This window comes from Macaca mulatta, chromosome 1 (genome assembly GCF_049350105.2).
Source record: "Macaca mulatta isolate MMU2019108-1 chromosome 1, T2T-MMU8v2.0, whole genome shotgun sequence".
Classification (NCBI taxonomy): Eukaryota; Metazoa; Chordata; class Mammalia; order Primates; family Cercopithecidae; genus Macaca; species Macaca mulatta.
Genome location: NC_133406.1, coordinates 4,633,115 through 4,652,203, shown reverse-complemented (window position 1 = coordinate 4,652,203; position 19,089 = coordinate 4,633,115). Strand labels below are relative to the sequence as shown.

The following is a 19,089-nucleotide window of genomic DNA, read 5'->3' as shown; positions in this document are numbered from 1 at the left end:
TATATCCTTCCTTTTATTTGGGGGGATTTTCTCTATTGTCCTTTTATTATCATCTTACACTGAAAACAGTTTATTCACTTTCAAATTATCTTATCTAGAGCCTTCTTTTTTTTTTTTTTTTTTTTTTTTCCATCTCATTCTGTCACCCAGGCTGGAGTGCAGTGATGCGATCTCGGCTCACTGCAGCCTCCTCCTCCCGGGTTCAAGCAATTCTTCTGCCTCAGCCTCCTGAGTAGATAAGATTACAGGCATGTGCCACCACGCCTGGCCAATTTTTGTATTTTTAGTAGAGACAGGGTTTTGCCATGTTGGCCAGGCTGGTCTGCAACTCCTGGCCTCAAGTGATCTACCTGCCTTGGCCTCCCAAAGTGCTGGGATTACAGGCATGAGCCACCGCACCTGGCCACAATTTTTGTTTGTTTGTTTGTTTTGTTTGTTTGTTTTTTGAGAAGGAGTCTCGCTCTGTTGCCAGGGTGGAGTACAGTGGTGTGATCTCAGCTCACTGCAATCTCCAACTCCCTGGTTGAAGCGATTCTCCTGCCTCAACCTCCTGAGTAGCTGGGATTACAGGCGCATGCCACCACACCCAGCTAATTTTTGTATTTTTAGTAGAGACGGGGTTTCACCATGTTTGCCAGGATGGTCTCGATCTCCTGACCTCGTGATCCGCCTGCCTCAGCCTCCCAAAGTGCTGGGATTATAGGCGTGAGCCACCACGCCTGGCCATACCACAGATTTTTATAATATTAAATGCTTTTACTGTTTATTCATAAACATTTTATACTTTATGATTTTGCTTATGAATGATTTAGAAGTAGAGTTTTTTTGTTTGTTTTTTTAAAGACTCCAAATATCTTAGGATTTTTTTTCTGGCTAACTTTATGAGAAATTCTAATTTTATTTCACTAATATCAAAAGGCATTGTATATGTGATAGTAATTCTTCAAGATTGGTTAAAACTTTCCTTGTAAATGTGGTCAGTTTTGGCAATTGTTCTATGTGAGATTGCAAATGATGTATATATTTTATATTGCTTAATTTTAGGGGCTGGGTACAGTGGCTTATGTCTGTAATCCCAGCACTTTGGAAGGCTGAGGTAGGAGGACTACTTGAGGCCACGAGTTTGGGACAAGCCTGGTCAACATAGTGAGATCCTGTCTCTATTAAAAAAAAAAAAATTAAAAAGAAAAAACTTTTTAGGAATGTATATAGTTTTAACATACATATCATAAACTTACTAATTATATTTTTTAAGTCTTTGACTATGTTTCCCTCCCCTCCCCAAGTTTATTTAATTTGAGAAAAGTGTATTTAAAAATCTACCACTGTATTTATGGCTTTTGAAATTTCTTCTAGCAATTCTATCAAATTTTGCTTAATATATTTCAAAGTTATGTTTTATCTTCTCATGAATTTTTCTCTTTTTTCTTCTTATACACTATCCTATAATATCAAATCTATGAAACGGTTTACCACCTGTTATAATCTCCATTTTCCGAGTTAAAACACCAAAGTAATCTTCATATATTATGTACGTGTATATAATTTTGTGTCACAAATATTAGAAGGTAAAACTGGGTTCCAGCTCTGGTGGAAGAAGAGGAATAGTGCTGAAACTAAGACTGATAATGTTAGAAAGTGGATTGGTATACTTCAGGAGGAGAAAGAAAGAACTTCTAAATGAAAGAATAGAGAGGCAGGAAAAAAAGTAGCTTTAGAAATAAGAAAAAGGTGATGAAAGTTATGTTAATAGTCAATTATGTGTAAATAATAGAATCTCAGAATTAAAAGTGACTTGTTTTTAAGCGAAGGATCATTTCTCATTTGTCTTTTTTTTTTTAATCCCCAGAACCTACCAGAGTGTCAGTCCCTTCTTAGATACATAATAGATTCTTTTTTTTCTTTCTTTTTTTTTTTTTGAGATGGGATTTTGCTCTTGTCACCCAGGCTGGAGTGCAGTGGTGCAATCTCAGCTCACTGCAACCTCCACCTCCTGGGTTCAAGCGATTCTCCTGCCTCAGCCTCCTGAGTAACTGGGATTACAGGCGTGTGCCACCACGCCCAGCTAATTTTTGTATTTTTAGTAGAAACGGGGTTTCACCATGTTGGCCAGGCTGGTCTCAAACTCATGACCTCAGGTGATCCTCCTGCCTCGGCCTCTCAAAGTGCTGGGATTACAGGCATGAGCCACCGCACACGACCAGTGGATTATTGCTGAAGTAAATAAAATTAAAAGTTTATAGTTTTTTGGAATGACTGTAAAGTGTCCCAGATGGGTTAAGTTACCTTTTCTTTGTCACATTACTTTGTACAATTTAAAGGAAATTGAATTTTAGTTATTCTTTCTTTAAATAATTAGGACCCAGAAAATTGAATCCTACAACTGAACCCTGAGGTGAAAATTTTGAATCACATTTTTTGCTCGAACTGTTGTTTTCTTTTTTAGATTAAGTTAGAATATGAAGGAACATTATTTACTGAGTGGAGTGTGCCAGAAATTTGTTTTGTGCTAAATAAAAGGTAAGATTTATGTCATGAATATCAATGTATGTATATATTTTTTAATTCATTCACACAATGTGAACATTCAGATTCAAGGCTGTGATTTAATGTAAATTTTCTTTCATTAAGTAGACATGAAAAGCAAGACAAAATCAGGTTGAATATAGTATAGAAGTAAAATATTGCAAATATTTAAAAATATCTCTTATCAGCATACAGTTGAAGTTTTTAGGCTTAAAAAATGGTAAGGGAATTTTATTAATCTCATATGCACCTGTAATTATTCTTTCCCATCTTTTTAAACACTAGCTCACCCAGGACAGAATTGCGTTGTTCCTCACCTGGTGTTCATGCTATAAAACCAATCGTTACTGGCCCAGTAAGTTGATATTAATCATATGTTGTTAAGTCTTGAATAATCATCCTGTTATCCTGTTATATTTTATTTTGCCTTTCTTTTGAGCTTTTCAATCTAATTTAACCTGTTTTAAATAGTATTTTTTTTTTTTTTTTTTTTTTTTTTTTGAGACGGAGTCTCGCGCTGTCACCCAGGCTGGAGTGCAGTGGCCGGATCTCAGCTCACTGCAAGCTCCGCCTCCCGGGTTCACGCCATTCTCCTGCCTCCGCCTCCCGAGTAGCTGGGACTACAGGCGTCCGCCACCTCGGCCGGCTAGTTTTTTGTATTTTTTAGTAGAGACAGGGTTTCACCGTGTTAACCAGGATGGTCTCGATCTCCCGACCTCGTGATCCGCCCGTCTCGGCCACCCAAAGTGCTGGGATTACAGGCTTGAGCCACCGCGCCCGGCCTTAAATAGTATTAATCTTAACTATAAACAAGTCCTAAAGTTATTCTCCGAATGTCCATTTTTAGGTATAGCTCATGTTAAATTCTAAATTATAAAATTACATACAATTTTTATCTTCGTCTTTTTATTAGTAAGTATGTTCAAGTTCATAGCCACCACCTTAATGATAACAGGACTCTCAGATGAGTGGATCTCCTGTCATACACTCCTATGACAACGCCTGGGATTAAGAGTAATTTCTAGCAGATTTATTTTTACTCCACTGCATTGTCTTCAACTGAAGAAAACATGTGAATGCAAATGAATTCGAATGAGGTTGAGTCTCTCTAGTTTACCAAAAACACGCAAAGACAAAGTAAAGCATTTTAAGACACTGGCGTTTTAATAATTAATAACAAATACTGGCTACATACCTCACAGCTGGTGTTCCCACACAAGCGCGCCTGAAGCTGCAGTTTTACAGACACCACGTCACCAATCCTGCCTTTACTTTGAGGCTTGTGCCTTCTCTTTAATTAAAAAGCTTTATTGTCAAGGCACAAGTAGACAGAGCTATGTGAGAGAGGCCAGATGAATATTAATTCCTTTTTCAATCCTTATAGAGTGAAACATACTTGAATTTGTCTCTTTGAGTCTATGAGTATTTGCCAGTTTCAAGAACACAATTCATGCTGGGCATGGTGGCTCACGCCTGTAATCCCAGCACTTTGGGAGGCCAAGGTGAGCGCATCACCTGAGGTCAGGAGTTCAAGACCAGCCTGGCCAACATAGTGAAACCCTGTCTCTGCTAAAAATACAAAAATTAGCTGGGCGTGGTGGCAGATGCCTGTAATCCCAGCTACTCGGGAGGCTAAGGCAGGAGAATCGCTCGAACCCGGGAGGCGGAGGTTGCAGTGAGCTGAGATCGCACCACTGCACCCCAGCCTCTGTCTCAAAAAGAGAAAAAAAAAAAAAACCACAACACAATTCATGAGGAAGTAAGGGACTCCTTTTCCTTTTGTTTCATTTTTGTTGTTGTTGTTTTTTTTGAGATGGAGTTTTGCTCTTGTTGCCCAGGCTGGAGTGCAGTGGCATAATCTTGGCTCACTGCAACCTCTGCCTCCTGGGTTCAAGCAATTCTCCTGCCTCAGCCTCCCAAGTAGCTGGGATTACAGGCATGTGCCACCACACCCAGCTAATTTTGTATTTTTAGTAGAGACAGGGTTTCTCCATGTTGGTCAGGCTGGAGTTGAACTTCTCAACTCAGGTGATCCACCTGCCTTGGCCTCCCAAAGTGCTGGGATTACAGGTGTGAGCCACCGTGCCTGGCCACATCTGACTTTTGAAAAGCACTCAGTTGTAACAACCAAAAGCATCTCTAGGCATTACCAAAAGTCCCTGGGGAGCAAAATTACCCCACTGAATGAGAAAATTAGTTGAATTGTATTTCAGTGAGGAAGACAAATGTAATAAAAATGATAAAGATGGCAAGATATAGATAAATATTTAAATATATATTTAAATTTTATTCTGAAATTTTTCTTCCTCTGATCTTAGATAAGTAACTTAGTTCCTGTGTGACTTTTATGCCTATATCCATATTTGCATTTGATTTAATGTTAATATATCACAGTTTCGTTTGCATTTTCTTTTAGGATGAAGAAGAACGCAATTTATTTGTGGACAGTTCTCACACTTGCTTTCTGTGGTACTATAGAGTTAGGTAAGTAATGCAGTACTGAATAGGTAATTATGCTTTTAAAGAGTATTTCCCTTCAGCTTTTAATTAACCACAAATAGATTATCTATATTATGGTTTCCATACAACTTTCTTTTTTTTTTTTTTTTGAGACGGAGTCTTACTCTGTCGCCCAGGCTGGAGTGCAGTGGCTGGTTCTCAGCTCACTGCAAGCTCCGCCTCCCGGGTTTACACCATTCTCCTGCCTCAGCCTCCCGAGTAGCTGGGATTACAGGTGCCCGCCACGTTGCCCGGCTAGTTTTTTTGTATTTTTTTAGTAGAGACGAGGTTTCACCGTGTTCGCCAGGATGGTCTTGATCTCCTGACCTCGTGATCCGCCCGTCTCGGCCTCCCAAAGTGCTGGGATTACAGGCTTGAGCCACCGCGCCCGGCCACCATACAACTTTCATTCACCAACCAAGCTATTCTCAAATACACTGCCAAAGAAATACTGAAGAACAAATAGTAAAATTAAGAGCAGCACTATTTTAGCACATACTGTGTCTACATGTTTCTACTTTAATATAAATTCTTTCTTAATTTTTATAATAACCACATAAATGTAAGTCTTTATAGATGTGGAAGCATAAGCATGGATGGGTCAAACAATTTGGAAAAAATACAATGCTACTAAAAGATAGCATTGAGATTTGACTCTGGTTTTTCAGTCTATAGGGCTCTTCTATTATATGCATTTCAGAAATACCGTGTTTGTATTAGATAGCTTTTCAAACTCATGACAAAATGAAGGTAACTGAATATAAGAAGGGAAAAAGTGGTACACAAATATATTATTAACTGCATAGAAATCATTCAATAAGTTTAAAAAGTATCAGTGATTCGGAATATGCTTTAGTATCATGGTCATGGCAACATCCTAAGCACTGTGTAGGATATAAGGAACTATAGTATGTGGATCCTGACCTCAGGATGCCTGGAAAGTACTTACTTCATTTTATCCACTTCACGTTTATTTCCTTGGGGAAACTGTTCCTCCCTATTCTGTGATAGTATTGTTAATTTCATGTGATGTATATGGTCTAACTCTAAAAACCCACATTTCCTTGGTTACAGTTATTAGTTGAGGATTGGCACATACACGATCCAGGCAGAACCAATCAGAATACTCATGTCTTCAGTAAAGCATGGTTGTTGTTGATAGTTTTATTGTCCTGGTCCACATAGTCCCTTAAAGTCGGATGGTTCTGCAGTTTATGTGGAATTTTTGGATTGGACATCCTGAGCTAGATTGTAAGTCCGAATAATACCTCGGTTTCAGCAAACCCCATGGGAGTACACATTAACCCAGCCGCCTCTCACTCACTGCCACTTTCCCAGAGTCTTATTGAGAAGCAGGGAGGATCGAGTCTCTGCCACTCATGAAACTGGCAGGCTTCTGTCCTTGTTGGCAGTTTCAGAAATACCAATCACCAGCTTTTCCTCTATGGGTTCTGAACCAGTTGAGAAATAGACAAGGGCAAGTTTGGGGATAACAAACCCTGGTAGAGGCCAGGCACAGTGGCTCATGCCTGTAGTCCCAGCTACAAAGGAGGCTGAGTGAGGAGAATCACTTGACCCCAGAAATTTGAGGTTACTGTGTCAAGGTTATAGTGAGCTATGATTGTGCCACTGTACTCCAGCATGGTGACAGAATGAGACTCTGTCTCATAAAATAAAATAATAGGCCGGGCACAGTGGCTCACACCTATAATCCCAGCATTTTGGGAGGCCAGGGCGGGTGGACCTGAAGTCAGGAGTTCAAGACCAGCCTGAACAAGATGAAACCCCATCTCTATTAAAAATACAAAAAAAAAAAATCAGCCATACGTGTTGGCAGGCACCTGTAATCCCAGCTATTAGAAAGGCTGAGGGAGGAGAGTCACTTGAACCTGGGAGGCGGAGGTTGCAGTGAGCTGAGATCACGCCACTGCATTTCAGTCTTGGCAACAAGAGCAAAACTCCATCTCAAAAATAAATAAATATATATATATATATAAAAGAAAATATTTCTGGTAGAGTTGAATTGTAAAAAAGGACCTGCTCCTTTGGCCAAATGGGCTACTTTCTATTCTCCCAAGTAGAGCTCTTGGGAACCGCCAGAGAAGATAATCTGTTGCAATAAGACTGTATGTTTGTGTCCCACCCTGTTTACCCCCAAATTTTTATGCTGAAACCTAATCCCTGATGTGATGGTATCTGGAGGTTGCACCATTGGGAAGTGGTTAGATCATGAGGGAGCAGTCCTTATGAATGGGATTAGTGCTCTTACAAAAGAGACCCCAAAGAGTTCCTTTTTCCCTTCCATCATGTGAGGACCCGGTGAGAAGATAGCACCTTGATCTTTGGACTTTGCAGCCTCCAGACTATGAGAAATAAAGGTTTGTTGTTAAAGCCACCCAGTCTATGGTATTTTTGTTATAGCAGACCAAACTAGGACATCTGCCAAGAAGCACTGAATGGATTACCAATTTCATTTACACACATTAAGACCTAAGAGCTAGGGCTGAAAGAGATGGGCCTCCAGGCTACCCTGATCTTGATATGTTTTCTCCTTGTAAGTAAGAACAGAAGGAAAAGCACCTAGTCTAAAAGCACTAACCAAAAGGTTAGTCCAAAAGAGAGAACTCCGTAGGGACTAAGAGTTTTTCTGTAATATATATTGTAAGAATTTTCAGTCTGTCACCTGTAAAAATATCAATTAAAGAATAATAATGAGGCCTAGCGTGGTGGCTCATGCTTTTAATCTCAGTGTTTTGGGAGGCCACGGTGAGAGGATTGCTTGAGCCCAGGAGTTCAAGAGCAGCCTGGGAAACAGCAAGACTTGTCTCTACAAAAAATAGAGAAAATTTGCTAGGCATGGTGACTTGCATCTGTAGTCCCAACTACTTAGGAGGCTGAGATGGGAGGATCACTTGAGCCCAGGAGTTCAAGACCATCCTGGGAAACACAGCAAGACCTGTCTCTACAAAAAACATTAAAAAGTTGTCAGGCATGATGACTTGCATCTGTAGTTCCAACTACTTGCAAGGCTGAGGTAGGAGGTTCGCTTAAGCCCAGGAGTTTAAAGCTACTGTGAGCTATGATTGTACCACTGCACTCCAGCTTCCATGTCAGAGCAAGACCCCATCTCTAGAAAAAATAAAAATAAAAACAAAGTAATAATAATTAATGGCTAGAAAGATTACATAAAGAATTAAAAGGATAGTAATGAAATCAGTACCCACATGTGTATTACCCAAATCAAGAAATAGAACATCACACCTCTTTATGCCCTACCAACACCTCTTTATGCCCTACCAATCACACTCTATTCACCCTCCAAGAGTTAGACACTATTCTGGATATTGTTCTTTGTCTTTTCGTTATTTTATCCTAAATACTGTACAATGAATGATTTCTTGCCTTTTTCTTATAGTTTAGTGACTATATTTGATTGTAATAAATTGTTTAGTTTTGTCAGTTCTTGAACATTATTTAAATTGAATCATATGGTAAGTATTCTTCCATGAGTTGCTTCCTTCTCTAAAAATTATGTTTTTGAGACTTATCCATAGTCAAAGAAGAATCTTTAGTTCTTTCATTGTGACTGCTCTATGGTATTTCATTGTATGACTCTGTTCATTCTGCTGATGCATTTATTTGCAACTACAAATGATGCTGTGAATGCCTGAACATACCTCATAGTGTCTTGCTACTCAAAATGTAATCTGAGGATCAGCAGCACTGACATCACCTGGAAGTTTATTAGAAGTGAAGAATGTCAGGCTTTATTCCAGCCCTATGGGATAATAATCTGCACTTTAAGAAGATTCTGTAGGAATTTATATGTGCATTGTAGTTTGGGAAGTAGTACTGATTTAATGCATATAAATGAAAGTTTCTCTAAGGTAGAGACCTAAAAGTACAATAGCCTAAAAGTAGGATGTGCATTTGTTCAACTTTCCTGGGGGATGCCCAAGTCACTTTTGAAAGATTGTCCAATTTTATATCCACACTGGTAGTGCGTGAAAGTTCCCATTTTGCTGTATCCTCACCAACACTTAAAATTGTCTGACTTTTTAATTTTTCCAGTCTACTAGGTATGAAATTATGTCATTGTATTTTTATTTACATTTTACTGATTACTGGTGCATTGAGTATATTTTATCTGTTCAGCAGGAATTTTTCTTCTCTTTTCTGTTCAATAAGTATTTTGATCGACTTTTGAGTTATTTTTATTTTCATAATAATTTACAGGATTTCATTATGTATCTTAATTGCTACTCCATTATCACATATATGTGTGTGTGTATATATATATATATATATATATATATACTGAAAGTATTCTGTCCCAGTTTATGCAGATTTTTACTTTCCATGCCTCCTATTGATAAGAAAGGTCTTTAGTATTGTGGATAAATTGATTAATACTTTCCTTTGTGGGTTTATGCCTTTTAAAATCTATTTAAGAAATCTTTTCCTACTTACAAGATCATAAGGATAGGCTCCTATATTGTTTTCTAAAAGTTCTATATGTTTTTTTTCTTCTAAAATTAGGTCTTTAATCCACCTGGAATCAGTTTTTGTACAAACTTAGAATAGGAATTCACTTTATTTTTTCTACATGAATAATTATTTTTCTCATACTCATTTAATGAATAATCTATTTATCCAGAATATCTTCTCTTTCATGTATCAATTTTCCGTATATGCATGAGTGTTTTTCTGGGCTGGCTATTCTGTTCAGCTGACATATTTGTCCATACTTGAACAAAACTACATTATCCTTATTACTATAACTGTATTTTTTAAATCTTGACAAGTGGTAGTAGAAATACCCACCCCACTCCAACTCTTCCCAACTTGATTTCTACATTCAGTGCAATCCCAATCAAAATCCCAGCAAGTTACTTTATAAATATGAATAAACACATCCTAGAGTGTATATGGAGAAGCAAAAGACTCCGAATAGCCAACACAATATTGAAGGAGAAAAACACTGATGACACCCACTTCTGGCGAGGACATGAACCAGTAACAACTGTCTTTCATTACGGGTGGGAATGCAAAATGACACAACCATGTAGGCTTCAGATGAGCGGTCTTATGCATCTTCTGTTACATTTATTTTAAAGTATTTTATGTTTCTGATGCAATTGTAATTGGTGTTGCAAACTCTAGAATTAACAGGAATTTTACCTCCAAATATTCCCTTCCCGGTTTATGGCTTACTCCTTACCATCATTTTGGTACTTTCTAGTTGTTTATCCTTCAAATTGCACATTTTTCAGTCAATATTTATTCGGATTTATCCACAGACCTATCATTTCTTTGCTCAACGGTGCTTATATTCTCAGACATGTTTTCTCATATTACTTGCTCTTCCTGAAGTGTATCGTTTCAGGGTTCCTTTAGGGAAGATTTCTGAGTGATTAAATTTCTCAGTATTCATGCCTCTGACAATATCTTTATTTTATCCTCACTCTGGAAAAATCATTTCTCTGGGAATATGATTTTAGGTTGCTTGCTATTTTCTCTCAATGCTTTAAAATTATTTTTTCTTGTGTCTGGCTCCAACTTCAGTTGATAAGTCGGCTGTCTTTCAAATGGTTTTTCCTTTTTAGGTAATCTATATTTTCTCTGTGGTTGTTTTAAGATCTTGCCTTATCTTTGGTGTTTTACTATTGTATATTTCTTTTGAGATGTATTACAGTTCCTGAATCTGAATATTGGTGTCTTTCATCAATTCTCGAAAATTCACATTGTCTTTTTTCTTTTTTGAGACGGAGTCTCACTCCGTCGCCCAGGCTGGAGAAAGGTGGCATGATCTCAGCTCACTGCAACTTCTGCCTCATGAGTTCAAGTGATTCTCCTGCCTCAGCCTCCCTAGTAGCTGGAATTACAGGCGCCCGCCACCATACCTGGCTAATTTTCGTATTTTTAGTAGAGATGGGGTTTCATCATGTTGGCCAGGCTGGTCTCGAACTCCTGACCTTTGGTGATCCACCCACCTCAGCCTCCCAAAGTGCTGGGATTACAGGCATGAGTGACTGTGCCTGGCCTATCTTTTAAAATATTTGTTATCCCTTATTCTTTTTTTTTCTTTCCAAATTTTCCTAAGAGAAATGTATGTCACCTTGGAGAGCAAGATGGGTCACCAGCAGCTGTACTGGAGCCACCCGCTAAAATTCGGCCAGGGTTCTCGCTCTTGTCGCGTGTGTTCAAACCGGCACGGTCTGATCCGGAAATATGGCCTCAATATGTGCCGCCAGTGTTTCCGTCAGTACACGAAGGATATCGGTTTCATTAAGTTGGACTAAATGATCTTCCTTCAAAGCATTATCCAAGGTCATCTACTCAGTGAAAAACCATGATAGTTCTTTGTACATAAAATAAACATTTGAAAAAACCAAAAAAAAAAAAAAAAAAAAAGAGAAGTGTATGTCACCTTCTAATTCTGTCTTTCCTGACTCTTAAAATCTTGTCGTATTTTTCCATCTTTCTGTCTTATTGTGATTCATTCTTAGTTATTTTTTAAATGTTTCATTCAGTTCACTAATTATCTCATTATCTGTGTCTAAATTTTTTTTTTTTTTTTGAAATAGGATCTTGTCCTGTCACCCAGGCTGGAGTGCAGTGGTGCAATCATAGCTCATGCAACCTCAAACTCTTGGGCTCAGGCACTCCTCCCACCTCAAACTCCTGAATACCTGGGACTGCAGGCACACACCACTGTGCTCCACTATTTTTTTTTTTTTTTTTTTCTGTACAGACAGGGTTTTGTTTTGTTGCCCAAGCTAGTCCCAAGCTCTTGGCCTCAAGCAATCCTCCTGCCTTGGCCTCTGAAAGCACTGGGAGCCACCATGCCACGCCAGTGTCTAAATTTTGTAATCCCTAAAATCCTTTTACCTAGAGGTAATTACTGTACTCTTGTGCCACTTCTGCATCATTACATCCAAAATTGGCTCATACATTTGTGGGTCCTGGTGTAAAATGAAAGTTGGGGTCTCTTGCTCAAAAAGCACAGGGAAAATACTGTTAAAGGTATCAAATTTAAAGCTTTTTCTCCTCCTATAGTCACTCTCATTACCTTTCATGGTGTTTTTTATTTGCAATTTAACGTCATGCTCCCTTAGACAAGGAATACTCATGGACCAGGTGCAGACCCTCCTAGTCACCTGGTGGGTGATTCAGCTTGTGGAGTACTGGTGGGCCAAGTACAGACCCTTGTAGTCACCTGGTGGGTGGTTCAGCATGTAGACCACTTGTGGGTCAGGTGCAGACCCTCCTAGTCACCTGGTGGGTGATTCAGGATGTGGCGTACTCGTGGGCCAGGTGCACAGTCTCGTAGTGCACAGCCCACCAACCGCCAGATTTCCCTTCTCAATAGACCTGCACGTCATGCTCAGCCAGTGGAGGGATCTGAAGTAGTCAAGCCATGTATCTTCCCTTCATGGGCCTCCCACCTCAACCCATGGCAGATGGGCAACCCCCAAGGGTATTGCAGCCTCTACACTGGGCCAAATTTATCTTGTCAAAGATAAATTTGTTAAGAATTTCAAGATAAATATTGTAGAGTACAGGACCCTTCTAAACACTGCCTCTTTCCCCAGGCTCTCGACACCTATTGACTCTGCCCCTAAACCAGAGTTCTGATGCTAGAAAGAATTCATGAACAAGTATCATGTTAGCATCCAAACTCTCTTGCTTTCTTCTTTCTGTCTCTCTAGGATTAGAATAGAGAATAAAAAGGGAAAAAGATCCATGAAGTTGTGCTGAAACTAGTCTTCCCGAGTTCACTGTAACATTTTTCTATTTCATCACTGTATCCCCCTACTATCTATCTACCTACGGAAACTGCTGTGGCAAAGTCACTGAAGGTAATTGCCAAATTCAATGGGATTTTTTTGATCCTCTTACTGTAATAATTTCTATACCACATTTAATTCTGAGAATCACTTTCTTTTTGAAACTCTCTCATTCCTTCACTCTCTAATACCACTATGTTCTATTTCCATAATGGGTTTTTTTTTCCCGTCTTTTTCTTTGGCTTTTTGTCATCTGTCCTTACCTTAAATGTCAATTCATTGCAGGGTTTTCTCTTCAGTCTTATTCTCAACTCTACACTTCAGCCTGTGCGCTAACTCAAGAAAGCCAAGAAAACTGATAAAGACCCAGCAGAATGCTGCTAATATTGTCTTCCATGGAAATTGAGGCTGTCACTTTAATGTCAGCTGATACTGATTCCTTCTCTACGAGGTTACTGTATTAATACCAAAGCCTTTCTTTTATTATCTACAAGTATTTCCTTTTGCCTTCAAATTTTCCTTCCAGAGACGCTGGTAACTCACTCGGTGACTCAGTTCTTCTTTCCTGTGCCTGTGACAAGTAAGCATAACACAAGGCAGAAGGTATCAGCCCTGGAGCCGGGGTCTTTTTCATCAACCTTGGACTGTGTGGAACTCTGGGCACAGTTGACCTGTTAAGATTTACCGTAGCTGTTTTCAGCAGCTTTCTAACGTATCGGATTGAACACATGAGATAGAATATTCATTGTACAGTCTCAGAAACTCACTGCATGCTCATTTACTGATTCCCAAAGCATTTTCATTTTGTTTTGTGCATAATAATGTACTAGACACTGCAGTAATCAGCAAACGGAAGGACATAGTCACGAGGCACTGACTTTCAGAGATGATATATGCTAAAAATATGCAGGTAACTTTACAGTGGAAAAAAACTTTCTAGAAAACATACAACTAAACATACAAGTGAATATTAGTCCCTTTTTGTTTTATTTTATAATTAAAAATAGAGACAGAGTCTCACTATATGTCCCAAGCTGTCTCAAACTCCCGGGCTCAAGCAGTCCTCCCGCTCCGGGCTCCCAAAGTGCTGGGATTACAGGTGTGAGCCACCAGGCCTGGCCTGATACTCCTTTCAGGGCTGGTGAGGGAAGGATTTGTCATGCTAAAAGACAATTTTCTGTTTGACATAAATTGTAACATATAAAGACTGTAGGGTTTTTTATGTAGAATGACAGTATCAACATTTTGAAGAAGATTAATCATGAAGTTTTGATTCTGTGAACTTGCAGTGTTAAGGAAGCATGCAGATTTAAGCCACTCAGACTTCTGTGATGACAAATGAGAATCAATAACGATATTGATAAATAAATAGACATATGTGATTTTTTGTTTTTTACATTTAGCCTTTAATTTTATGTACTATAATGAAATATAAAGAGAATATGCAAAGGTTTAGAAACATGTATCTTGAATGTAGAATATTCAAACTAACGTTTAATGGGCTGTTTACTAAAATATGTTTCCTCTTTTTCCACGCAGACATTTCTTTAACAACTTAACCCAGGTAAAATATTTTTTAAATTTTGTATAGCCTTCATGTATCACTACTACATTGTTTCTCTCTTATCTTCCATATTTACCAGATGAGGAATTTTTCAAACTAATTTTGCAATGATATTTGCTTAGAGTAGTGGTACTCAAGGTGTGTCTCTTTCTATAAGACCCATTCAGGAGGTCCATGAGGTTCACCCTTTTCTAACCACCTGTCTGCATAAGGATGGATTTTCCCCCCTTTTACTTCTACCAAGATAATTTTTACCAACAACTTGCCTGAAGGAGCAGAGATGATTATCCAGCTGTCTTTTATTAATACAAATATTAAAGATGGTTTTTAAAATATTAAGCATCCATTCTTACTAATATTTTTCCTTTTAAAAATAGTTATTTTTCATAAAAATGTTAATTATAATAGATGTACCATAGTTTTGAAAATAAATAAATTATCTTTAAATGTTCTCAAATTTAATTTGTTATGTGGTAAATACTGGTGGATCTAAACCACATAAAACAAAAGCCTTGTAGGATTCATAATAATTTTTAAAAGTATGAAGGGGGTCCTAGGATCAAAAAGTTTCAAAATTCTGGAATAGAGGATGATTAGAAGTATGATGGGAAGATATATTCAAAATGTTGAAAACTGAAATAAGGTTAAATAGTATTTGGAAATTACACCTCTATAGAGATACTATAAGTCTCTAAAAGCAGCAACTTACTGGAAGAAAAGAAGTAGTAAAACAAGATAAACTGTGTTTATCTTTGAGTGAGCTCAGTGCCCATAACTACTCCTACTCCAAATCCCACTGATATTACTGAATTATTTTTTGAGGTTACAACTATAACAACGCTCAAAAGCAAGAAATAATATTATCGGTAATTAAGGAATTTTAAGATACATAGAAAATATAGGAGAACTGACAGAAGTAGAATATATATTACAGACTCAAATAATGCAGAATAACCTCCTTCTCACTCAAAACGCATAGAAATGCCTATAGAAAATATATGTGTGTATACTGCTAGCACACACACTCACAGACCTTTACATTAAAACAGGTGCAGGTGTGCATATGGAATTTAAAAGCAAGAAAAGGAATTTCCTGGTGGTCAGAAATAATTAAGGAACTCAAAGTCAGAGTTTCAAGATTGAATTAGAACAGAATGTGAGCTTTCTAGAAAACATACAACTAAACATACAAATGAATATTATTCCTTTATGTTTTATTTTATAATTAAAAGTAGTGGAAAAGGGGTGATGTTTTAATGATTTTATGGGACTGGGAATGAAAGTTTCAGCCTATGGGAGTCAAGGGAGCTGAAACTAACCTCCCTATATGAAGTTAGGGTTTAGAAAATGTCTTGGCTGGGAGTGGTGGCTCACACCTGTAATCCCAGGACTTTGGGAGGCCGAGGCAGGCAGATCTCAAGGTCAGGAGATCGAGACCATCCTGGCCAACACGGTGAAACCCAGTCTGTACTAAAAATACAAAAATTATCTCGGCGTGGTGGCACGTGCCTGTAGTCCCAGCTACTCAGGAGGCTGAGGCAGGAGAATCACTTGAACCAGGGAGTCAGAGGTTGCAGTGAGCCGAGATCGCGCCACTGCACTCCCACCTGGCGGCAGAGCAAGATTCCATCTTAATAATAATAATAATAATATTAATAAAATATTTAAAATTTATAAATGTCTGTAAAATGGAGACTGGTAAAGCTCTACTGACTGTCTTAGGATAATTGCAAAGAAATGATACACCTCTTTTGGGTGCTGTAAACAGATAAGGGATTACCCAGATTTCAGGTGCACGTCCTAATTTAACAGCCCAAGAGATTCAAGAACCTACAGCCAAGAAATAAATACAAATATAACTTTGCAAGCAGTCAAACACATAGAGCCCAGGCGGAAGTGATTGCAAAACCCATTTCCATGACCTTGCTGGGTTTTGATTTATATTCAGGCGTGTGAAATCAGTAACAAAAACAAACAAACAAAAAGGATCAGTAACAAAATTACCTAGAAAATCCCCATGTTGGGGAATTTAAACATTTCTGTATCCATGTGTCAAAAAAGAAACCAATCGTTTAAACTAAATAATTAAGACCTCCAGGAAAATAGTAAAGGACACAAAACACCTTCACTCCTGCTTTAAAAAGAAATCACATGATAAAATTTTAAAATCCTTCAGACTCAAAGCGCTGTGAGTAAAATGAAATCTAAAGGTGTTACATTCCAGAAGAATGAGTCCTTGCTAGGTGAACAAAAGCCAGAGAATGCTTTCATACTTAGGACCACTTGCTAAGGTTGGAGGTAGGACAGAAAAGCAAACTGGCCAATGATGGATGGATAGACTTGGCTGGGATGAGGTGAAACCAGTTGAACTTTTGACGAATGTGTAAGCTGGTGTATCTGATTTGAATCTGAAAGAGTACCAAAGCAAAGAGAATTCTCTCCATTTGTCAATGTCTCACATGGGAATTTTACTTAATAATATGCGTGACACCTATATGACAAAACTGTAGAACTCTCCTGAAGGAAAGGCACACTATTTCCTTAATAAATGTGCTCTACAACATAAAGATATGAATTTTCCTGAATTTATCAATGCAATGCCATCTTAATGAAAAAAATACACTTTTTCAGAACTAGACAAGATGTTTCTAGAATTCCTATGGATTAAAGAAAAACAAACAGTGTTCAGAAAAACACTGAATAAGAACAGGGATAGGGTTCTGGTCATGGCAGGCATTCAAATACATGGTGAAGCCTTCATGTTTAACGTGTGAGATACTAACTCTTGAAAAGGCAGTCAAGATGAATAGAAAAGCATAAGAATCCAGAAATAACCAAAATACAGTTAGATCTTTACTAAGCAATGACAGTAGCATCTCAAATCCCTGGGGAGAAGATGGACTAGTCAATAAATGATATTGGGATAACTGGGTAGTCATACTTAATAAAAAGCAAAGATTGGAATCATACCTTACATAGTACACCAAAATAAATTTGAAATAATTTTACATTGAATATGTAAATACAGTAAATCCAGTAACAAAGAAAACATGGAAGAATTCTCTTACAACCTGATAATTGGAGACCTTTCTAACTATATCACAAAATGCAGAAGACAAACCTAAATATATGATCATTTTTACTCCATAAAGCTAGAAGATAAGTAAATGACAGATAACATGGCCAAAAATTATCATAAACTCCAAAGAAAATGGAATACAGGTGGAAAAATACAACTGATTAAAGTAAACAAATCAATGTCTTCTTAATATGTAAAAAAAAATTCAAATAAACCGTTAAAAGAGAAAAAATCCAACAACAACAACAACAAATGAGCAAATGAAATACAAGTGGAACTTGAACATACGGAAAGAAGCTCAAACTTTCTCAAAATACGAGATGTGCAGATTTAAACTATACTGCAGTACCAGGCTGGGTGTGGTGGCTTGTGCCTGTAATCCCAGCACTTTGGGAGGCCACGGCAGGCAGATCACCTGAGGTCAGGAGTTCGAAACCAGCCTGACCAACATGGCGAAACCCTGTCTCTACTAAAAATACAAAAATTAGCCAAGCATGGTGGTGGGCACCTGTAATCCCAGCGACTCGGGAAGCTGAGGCTGGAAAATCGCTTGAACCTGGGAGGTGGAGGTTGCAGTGAGGTGAGATTGCACCATTGCACTCCAGCCTGGGCGACAGAGCAAAACTCCATCTCAAAAAATAATAAATGAATAAAATTTTTTAAATAATGATACCACAGTACCATTTTTCACCCATCAGACCGGCAATAATTGAACGTATGACAAAACCTGATGTTGGGAAAGAACATGAGGGAAGAAGAACTCTCATACATCACTACTGAGAGACCCTATTGGTACAACTGCTGTGGAGAGCAATTTATCAGTATCTATGAAAATTACAATGTATTTACCCCGTGACTCAACAATTACGCTTTTAGGCATGTGCCCTAACAATATGCTCAAAGTTGTACAAAGTTGCTCATTGTCGCCTTGATTGATTATAATGGCAAGGGAGAAACCAACGTTTATCAGTAGGTTACTGGTTAAATAAATTGTGGTTCCTCCATAACTTAGAATAATATCCAACTGAAAAATCAGTGAAATATGTAAAGATCTCTAAAATAACTTTAGATGATGAACAAAAGATTCAGAAAAAATATGTTTAGCATCCTAGCATTTTGTAAAAGGGATGAAAATAATATATCTGTTGGTTATACGCAAACATTTTATAGGAATCTAAGCAAGAACTTACTAATAATACCTATGGATTGCAGATGGATTGATGGGAATTGAGTGATGGAGTACAGGGTGAGAGAGTCAGCTTTTGCTGTATTTTTAATATAATTTTTAAGTATATGAATAAATACCCAAGAAAAAATAAGAAAACAGTTCTGTATCTATTGAACTGGCCTTGCATCAAGTCACAAATGTTAAGTTACAAATAACATGTATAGGGTGATTTCATTTTTATAAAAAGTATGTGAGTGGGGGTGAGGTTGCCGTGTCTATTTATGGCTATAAAGAAAGATAGGCTAGGCGCGGTGGCTCACGTCTGTAATCCCAGCACTTTGGGAGGCCGAGGCAGGCGAGTCACCTGAGGTCAGGAGTTCAAGACCAGCTTGGCCAACATGGTGAAACCCCGTCTCTACTAAAAATACAAAAATTAGCCAGGCATGGTGGTGGGTGCCTGTAA

At 38.1% G+C, this 19,089-nt stretch overlaps 1 protein-coding gene across 2 annotated transcripts in view; it reads left to right on the top strand.

Annotated features, from left to right (window-relative positions):
• CATSPERE (catsper channel auxiliary subunit epsilon) overlaps positions 1-19,089 on the top strand; it is a 175,359-nt gene that overhangs the window by 14,120 nt on the left and 142,150 nt on the right. Inside the window, exons 3-6 of one of the 2 annotated variants that reach the window (XM_001089826.5) lie at positions 2,447-2,520; positions 2,812-2,881; positions 4,943-5,010; positions 14,355-14,379. In XM_001089826.5, coding sequence (XP_001089826.2) covers positions 2,447-2,520; positions 2,812-2,881; positions 4,943-5,010; positions 14,355-14,379 — 237 coding nt within the window. Of the gene's footprint in view, positions 1-2,446; positions 2,521-2,811; positions 2,882-4,942; positions 5,011-11,128; positions 11,446-14,354; positions 14,380-19,089 lie in introns of those variants that run through there. The other variant, XM_077998160.1, reaches the window with a different exon arrangement.